This window comes from Pseudophryne corroboree, chromosome 11 (assembly GCF_028390025.1).
Source record: "Pseudophryne corroboree isolate aPseCor3 chromosome 11, aPseCor3.hap2, whole genome shotgun sequence".
NCBI lineage: Eukaryota > Metazoa > Chordata > Amphibia > Anura > Myobatrachidae > Pseudophryne > Pseudophryne corroboree.
The window spans coordinates 199,821,089-199,830,193 of NC_086454.1; the positions used below are offsets into that span (position 1 = coordinate 199,821,089).

Sequence of the window (9,105 nt, forward strand, 5' to 3'; positions counted from 1 at the left end):
AAAGATTTTTTTCTTGTTGTTGAGGCAGAAAATACAAATTATTAATGGTGATTAAAAAAGTAAACACTTATTGATCTTTAGATTTGTGTTTTCTCAGTGGTCCCTGCTGCTGACCTCTCTGAGCAAATCTCCACTGCTGGGACAGAAGCGTCTGGCACAGGAAACATGAAGTTCATGTTGAATGGTGCTCTTACAATTGGCACCATGGATGGGGCTAATGTGGAAATGGCAGAAGAAGCAGGAGAAGATAACATATTCATCTTTGGCATGCGAGTGCCCGACGTAGAACGTATGGACCGCGAAGGGTAAGAAATGAATGGCCTTTTCCTATCATAACCTGCAGTTGGTTTCTTTCACTTATACCTGCATGCTCTTCATCTCTGACATCTGGAATGCATTTTATTAAAGGACAGAAGTTTGAGTATGATGACAAAAGAGCTTGGAAGCCATATTTAATTCCCCCTTTACTTACATTCTGGCTCCTTTTTCTGCTTCTATCTTAGTTCTCTTAGTTCAGAGTCAAACTCTAATAATATAATTACAGATGCTCGAGAAATACACAAACATTGGGGCAGATGTATTAACCTGGAGAAATGATAAACCAGTGATATGTGCAAGGTGATAAAGGCACCAGCCAATCAGCTCCAATATGTAAATTAACAGTTAGGATCTGATTGGCTGGTGCCTTTATCACCTTGCACATACCACTGGTTTATCACTTCCTTATGCCTTCTCCAGGTTAATACATCTGCCACATTGTGCAATGTGTGCACCGTTTGATCCTATGCATGTCCAATTAAGATCGGTGTGATCAGTCTAGCTCTGTCCACCTGTTCCTCATCATTAAAACAAAAGTACATTAGTACTGACATTTTACTACTCTTCCATACCTCCCAACATGACCCTCTCCAGGAGGGACACAATGCTCTGCTCCTGGACTTCCCTCTTAATTTATGATTGCCATCACCTGTGCTGAACAGGTGAATGGATAAGAAAGGTGTTTCACCACAGGTGATGGCAATCATACATATAGAGGAAAGTCCAGGAGAAGAGCATTCTGTCCCTCCTGGAGAGGGTCATGTTGGGAGATATGCTCTTCTGACCCACATGTTATCAGTTTAAACAACTCAGGAAGTGAGTGAGCAAATGACATATTATCTCTAATCTTTTAATTATATTTCTTTAGTGTAAGACACATATTGCATGGATACAGGTATTATACCAAGGAAAAACAGGAGGTGGGGGAGGCTCCAGGCACAGGAGTACATGTAGAAATGATGAAAGTTTGTAAGTCTATCCACATACTGGGAAAAAAAACAGGAGTAAGGGTGTGTGGAGGTACTCCCTGAGAGTGATAATTAGTGAAGGACTGGGGTTGAAGAGGTTGTCTTGGGCTTGGTTCACTCATCCTATAGTAAAAAATTCAACCTTTAATATGGTATTTTAAAATGAAGTATGTATCACACAAAAGCCAAACACAGTAATAAACAATACATAGAAAACAGTCAAGAAATGCAGAGAAAGAGAAGGCAATCCCTCTCACCTGGCGAAAGTATGAAAAGATTTTATATATATATATATATATATATATATATATATATATACTGTATCTATTAAAACATTTGGAAACCTTGGTCAATAACCGTTATATGATATGGGGCATATAGGATCCCTCTATAGTACCATATATATCAATACGGCCTACTTGATGTAAGTTTTATGATCTCTGCTGGTGATCACAGGTGATAGCAACATATAAACAATCACTTAGGAAGAGCTTAACTAATATAGTTTGCAGAGAAATTAAAATGTAGTATATTTAGTAATCATAAGAGACAAAATCTCCTGTAATACATATCATTCCACAAAGCATGGATGGCATAATTAAGGTACAAATAATAAAAATGTGGACAGTCATAGTAATAGAGCCCTCTAATGTCTATGTAGAACAGCTGCTTCCAATTGTGTGCACAAGGCAGTGAACGGTTAATGAAGCATGTCCAATAATACACCTAGAACAGGGGTATTTAACTGGAGCCCTCAAGCAGCTGTGGAGCTACACATTCCAGCATGCCCTGCTATAGTTTTAGCTAATGTGAAATGTGTAGTTTCACAGCAGCTGCAAGATTGCGTTGCATGTTGAATATACCTGACCTAGAAGGATAGATAAATGCAGTAGCTATCTGCTTTTGGACCCCTTTTCACTTTATCCTTTTGTATCCGAGCAAGATCAGTGAGTGTGGTAGCCAATAAGAGTACCATGAAATGTAGAGAATAATAGTAATCTAAAAAATTAAGTGTGTCAGCAATAAATGATATAATGTCCTAGACAATAAAGATGAGTAGCAGTCTTACATGTGGTGTACATGGCAAGGTTAAATGCTGCTTCCCACTGTGTGCAATGAATTGCACTGAACAGTGGGTGAGCGATTAATCCAACCCACTTTCCAGATATGAGAAGATTAGTTTGGATACTGTTGGCGGGATGTATCATGCATCACATTTTGAATACAATACATTTCGCCACATACATGCCTTTACCGCATGCATAGCAGTTTAAATAACGCCTGTATCCATTTACAACTGCGATAAAATCACAAAGGAAAGCTCTTCTGATAAGACTTCTGGGTTTATGACTTGGGAGTACTTCTGCATATGCACGGCTGTCGGTCATTACATGTACGAGTTGCAGGAGACACTGGAAGGGATCCCTATCATGGAACTATGCACAGTGGGATCCCAAAAGTCAAGATATGTGTTTCGCTGAAGTAGAGGTATGCAGTTAACTTATCCAGAAAACAGATTCCACCCAAATTTTTGTGAATCAGCACCAAACCAAGTCCTGGTTCGGGTCTTCCCCCAGTTTGGAATTCAGATTTTAAAAATGAATTTCGGGTTTTGGATTGCAAAAATGATATGATTTTAGCTGTTTAAATGATTTTTTTATTATTCTTTTTTTTAATCGATTTTTAACCGAACCAAAAAACAATCCTAACCAAACACTTTAGGGTGGGTTTGCCTAAACCAAAACACTGCTGAATTAGAACCAAAACCAAAACATGCTCACATCTCTGTGCTAAAGCTTTATCAATTGTGAGCCCCCTTGGCATACACCATACGCCAATAATTGACTGAGATTTCTGGATATTTTAATCCTAATGTGCCTTATATCTTTTCATTCTTTAGCCAGGTGAGAGGGATTGCCTTCTATTTCTCTTGTCCTTTACAGGGGTTGTAGTTATGTGACCGCCCGCACACAATCCCGATAGTCAGCATGCAGACCAGCAGGGACTATTCCCACTCATGGGTGTCCAAGACACCCATAGAGTGGGAATAGAACCTGTGGCGAGCCACCAAGCCCGCTGCTTGGCAAGTGCAGCGAGCCCGCAAGGGGTTTGTTGTGCCCACCCCCACCGACATTCTGCTGCCGGGATACCAGCGCAGGTATACTGACCGGCATTCTCCTGACCGCCGGTCATGCATACCCAACCCCTTTATAGCTATGAGGCCTTCTTAACCATTTTATATGTATTATTATTTACTCTGTTTGGCTTTTGTGTGATGTATACTTCATTTTAAAATATCATATTAAATGTTACATTTTCATTATAGGCTGAGTGCTCAAAGTCCAAAAGTACATTTTTTTTCAATTCCAGTCCTTCATGAATACAAGTATGCAAACTGTTTCCCATTAAAAACACCATAGAGAACTTCTAGCATCTGCACCACCCGAACTTGTGGAACTTGATTCACCACAATGTCCTACCAGCCAGAACCCACTGGAGCATATACTGTAGTTGCAAAAACGCAACTACATAGTAAAAAACACAGCTACAGATTGTTGTAATATTTGTATAAATACTTACCTAAATCCCTTGTCTGTCACTATTCTTCTTCTTAATCTACATGGAAACTTCTCTCATCTGTACTGTAGTAATCCAGTAAGCAAAACATATAAAAGTAACTTAACTGACTTCAGTGGGTCAATATACTATCAGCCAATTAGCTGCCAAGTCACTCTGATCATAGTAATACTAATTTTTGAGGGAGATGTATCAAATCTTGTAAAAATAAAGGGTACTAAAGATCGATTATATTTCAATTTAAAAATCAAATTAAAATCATTCAACATTGTTTCAGGGACAAAAAATTCCATATTTACCAAAAATCCTATTTTTGAAACTGATAGACAATTTTTAAAGTCTAAAGTAAGACAGTTTTTGTTTAGTCCATTAAAAATCAAATACAAATAGACATAAAAATCAGCCAAAAATCGATCACTAAATGCATGAAGCAGCTGTGGTTCCTCGTTTAATGCAGTGCCCCCTAATGCAGTGCCCCCTAAGCTGCAACCTGTCACTGTTTGGGGAGGGAATCCAAAGATGCAGCAGTGATGTACATTGTGTCCATCTCTGACTGAAGCCCATAATTCATACAACCACAGTGAACCCCATGAACCACATGGTTATGCCTTTTTATTCGAGATGTGCACAGATCTTCAAGTGTTTCTTGATATTTAAAATATATTTATAAAAACAGCGAAAATAATGTAATTTGGACTTGTCACATAGAGCATTTACAGTATTATTAACATCTGGCCTGATTCATTGATGCATGCTGAGGATGTGCGTAATTATGCAAAAAGAAAAAAAAAGAAGCCCACTGGAGCCATTGCAACGACACAGCAACTGCATACGTATTCACAGTGAACACACTGATCCTTCGATAATTGTCATCTTGAGTGAATCAACGGCCACACAGCATGGCAGCCTGAACAGAGACGCCGGAGACGGATCTGCAGGCAGAGCCAGCAGCACGCCCCAAACACAGCCACGACAGGCCTGCACATTTTGCCACCACTCCCCCGTCAATGCCCATGAATGGTACCTGACTGTCAATCACTCTGTGTGAAGATAAGCGATGCGAGTGGCATTGGTGTTAGACTTTCGCGCATGCGCAGTGCAAAGCATATACTTGCGCAATTTACCGATAAACACTCGCTTCCAAAAACATCAGCATACAGTAGCATTCGTCATTCCCACTTATATAGCCACCATAATTACCTTTCAGCAAATTGAACATGTTCTAGAAGTTAAACAGATGCTTTTCTGATCAGTCTATTATTTTTTTAGATTTTTGGTTGACTTTGAGTCGGCTTTAAAACTGACTGCTAGTAAATTAGAGATTTCTGTAGGCGTCAATGGACAAGTACCGATAGTATGTTTGATGGTCTATTGTAGTCTAAAGTTGGTTTTTCAGTAAATTTTCAGTCGGTTTTGACTCGTCAATCTCTGATTTGCAAACTCGACTGAAAATCAACCATTAGTAAATACTGTATACCCCAAAGTACTAATCAAACAGCTTTTTTTTATTTATCTAGCACAGCCTGTAAATTGACAGAAGCTGATTGGTAGGTACTCTCTCTCCAAGATTGGATAACGCTCCACCTCAGGCAGCTTCTGCCTATCATTTTATAGAATGTACTTGGTAAATGCTAGTTAGAAGCAGGTTACTATGGCCAATTTCTCCACTCTTTAATAGCTTTGACTTATCTCCCCATATTTTTATATGGACCCCTATCGTTCATTTGCGGTTCCACTACGGCAGGGGTAGGAAACATGCTCTAGCTGCAATGGAACTATACATCCCAGCATGCCCTGCCACAATTCTAGCATTTCCCAACAGCAAAGTTATGTCAGGCCATGCTGAGATGTGTAGTTCCACAGCAGCTGGAGTGCTACATATTGGTTATCCCTACACAAGGTGCAAGTACTCAGGTGTTTTTTCCTGTCCTGTTTGATTACTTCAGGACAGAAGATTTTGGTAGTAACTGAAGTGATTAGGTTGAGTCTGTCAACTGGTGGAAAAGTCAATTCCTTCGGCTCACCTGCTATCTTCTGCAATTTGAAGCACCCAGCGAAGCCCATATTGCATCTGTCATTTTGCACATCATAAGTGACCTCCATCATTTTATATTAGATCATCTTCCGTGCATCACTTTTGACATCTCTGAATACCATCTGATATGGAAATAGCCATTAAGTCTGTACACTCCAAAGTGTTCATGTGCCTTTAGACAAGTTGCATTATTATAATAGCACTTTAGAAATACAGATGTTTATTCATCGTTATACAAATGCTTCATATAATGGTAGAATGTATGTGATTTCTGTGCAGTTACAATGCTCGGTCGTACTATGAGAGGATTCCTGAGCTCAGACAAGGGATTGATCAGCTTAATTCAGGATATTTCTCCCCCAAACAACCTGACCTCTTCAAGGACATTGTCAACATGTTGATGAATCACGACAGGTAACAATTTCTCCTTCTTTCAGTCCACTTTTTCTCATGCCTCGTATTTTCTCATCGTCTTTCCAGCTCATCACATCCCTTTTCCTTTTCTGCCCACTTGCTCATCCTTCATCCTATCTCACCAATACGGTTTTATTCTCTGCAGGTTCAAAGTATTTGCAGATTATGAAGATTATATCAGATGCCAGGATTCTGTCAGTGCCCTTTACAAGGTGAACTGTCACAGTACAGACTGACACAGTGACACACATAGCAGGGAGATAACGGTTTCCTCCTTGCTAACAGTCTGACACATGGACATAGCAGACTTAATGAAGCCATAATTCTGCACTCCTCCTGCAGGATGACAATAGCTGACACCAAAATGCGATGATCCCTGCCGTTTTTCAGCAGTTTTACTTATGACAAATGTGACAGACACAACAGAAAGCAAGTGACACTTAAAGCTATAGAGAGAGAAGCTGACTTAAGGTTGTTTATTTTGCTATACTGACTAATGCTTTACTGCATTTCTTTACTTTTTCATCTTACTCTTTCATACCTCTCATGTAGAACCCAAAAGAATGGACTCGCAAGGTGATCCACAACATTGCTGGTTCTGGAAAGTTCTCCAGCGACCGGACCATTGCCCAGTATGCCCGGGAAATATGGGGTGTGGAACCCAGCACCTTGAAAATCCCTCCACCTGATGTTCCACGTGATTAACTTCTTTCAACTCTGTTACTTGATGTCTTCCAAAGTCAAACACCTCTGCCACACCAAGGCATTACCCCAGGCTCACAAAATGTGATATATGCAGACAACAGTCTTATATCTACCACAGTGACTAATAATGAAACACTTCCCAGCCCACCACCATGTAGGAAGCACAAAAATAAGCACCTTTCTTTACCTATTGGGTATCCCTGTTTTCTTGATTTTACATTAATACCAGTCCCCCATCGACATAGCAGAAATTGCTCCTTATACCCAACAAGGTAGCTAGAGACCTGCACATTTCTTTCCTATAATAAAACCTACTATACATAGCTATGTAACCTACGTTACCTGCTTTTCTGGGTATCCACCATCAGATTATCTGATACAGCTAGTCAGGCCATGCTGGCTTTTGCATCCTCAAAGAAGGAGAGAACAGACAGTGCATGGTGCATTTTGCAATTGCCGCTGACCCCCAAGACCCTTGGGCCCAGCAGTGCCTGCTGCCTCCATTGCTCTGATACTGCTTCCACCACACTCACTCTGTACTGGATGCTAGGAATTCCTTATAGCTATAGCTACTAGAACATCTTGATATTCTAATTCCTCTTTTATGTCCTTATATATATGATAGCTAATCCCTGAGTTTTAAGTCTAGGGTATGATGCTAAACATGTATATTATATTTATGTTGTATTCCAGTTACTCCTTATACAATATTATCTAACATAACCCCTTTAGGGCTTTTCTATGACTTACAAAGTCTTTAAGAACATCAGTAACCTCTGTTGTATATCATCATCTAAACGGCTTGTATGTATTTATACATTTGGCCCAACTGGAAAAAGAAAACATATTGGATAGCACTAATAGATCCTTGGCATGGGATTGTCAATTAGCAATGTCTCCTGTTATTTAATAAAGTTATAGTATAATCTATCTCTGTCTATTGTGAAATACTTTGGTATATAGAAATGTTGCTGTAACTCGCCCTACATCCTGCCCACTGTCCTCATGCATTCCTCTTTCTCTCATTTCCTCATTCTGTCTCTCTTCTTATCGCTTTCCCACAGGCTTCCCCTCCTCTTCCTTTTGGGACCAAAGTGAATATCCGATTCTAGTTGTGTCTTGTTTTTTTCTGTCAATCTAAAGAACATCACTTAACCCATTTCCTTCTAATGCCTCTCACACTGTGACTTTCCATTTCTCCTAACAGAAATCTACGGTTCTGTTTCACTATGGCAGAGTAGACTTGATTAGCATCACTGCGATGATATCATGTAACCAGTCAGCAGAATGTCACATATTCCCTCTGTATTTTCATGGCCCTTGCCCTGTAACCTGCAAGAAGTCTGCACATGACCTGTCTTCTGCCATGTTCCTCTTTCCTTCTAGATATTTGCACAGCTTCAGCTTGTTTAATCCATCTTTATTCAGAGCCCAGGGCATCACAGAGAGACAAAGATCAGAGAAACAAATTCCATCTGTGACCTTTCCCATGAGCTATTAATACTGTCACTTCCCACAAAGCGAAGGACAGAGAAGTTGCAGCGATTCCTCCCCTTGTTATTATCCATTCAAATAAGGTAGCTGTCTCCTGGGTGATCATACTGTATGTGCCCATGGTGCACATATCACTCTGTTCCACATACTGTATCTATACATAAAAAAAGAAAGTAATTACAATGTATAGAGAAAGAAACCGAATTCAAAAGAAGAGTGTTAGGGAATTAAACATGATAGATTAAGGGAAACAAAAAAACGATAAGAGACAAGGTATAATACTCGTTATGGTACATTTAATATGAAAGATATCAGTGCAATGACAAGTCCTAACAAAATAGATCTTAATCCCATCACATAGTAAATGTAAGTTGTTGTTTTTTATAAAAGTAGTGTTATGCTGTAAATACATTCACACTGAAGTATTCCCTCTGATATGATCCCTTCCTCCAGGTACAAATTCTCTGCTCCGGGACCTCCCACTTCATCTATGATTGCAGTCACCTTTGTTGGACTAATAAATTGATTTGAAAAGTGTTTTTCAACACAGGTTATTTATATCATAAATGAAGTGGGAAGTCCAGGAGCAGAGAA

At 39.6% G+C, this 9,105-nt stretch overlaps 1 protein-coding gene across 1 annotated transcript in view; it reads left to right on the forward strand.

The window, feature by feature from the left end:
• Positions 1 to 7,947, forward strand: part of PYGM (glycogen phosphorylase, muscle associated) — a 131,323-nt gene extending 123,376 nt beyond the window's left edge. The window contains exons 17-20 of the mRNA XM_063945209.1: positions 98 to 305; positions 6,178 to 6,312; positions 6,458 to 6,524; positions 6,865 to 7,947. Coding sequence (XP_063801279.1) covers positions 98 to 305; positions 6,178 to 6,312; positions 6,458 to 6,524; positions 6,865 to 7,017 — 563 coding nt within the window. The 3' untranslated portion in view covers positions 7,018 to 7,947. The remainder of the gene's footprint in view (positions 1 to 97; positions 306 to 6,177; positions 6,313 to 6,457; positions 6,525 to 6,864) is intronic.
• Positions 7,948 to 9,105: the final 1,158 nt, after the last annotated feature.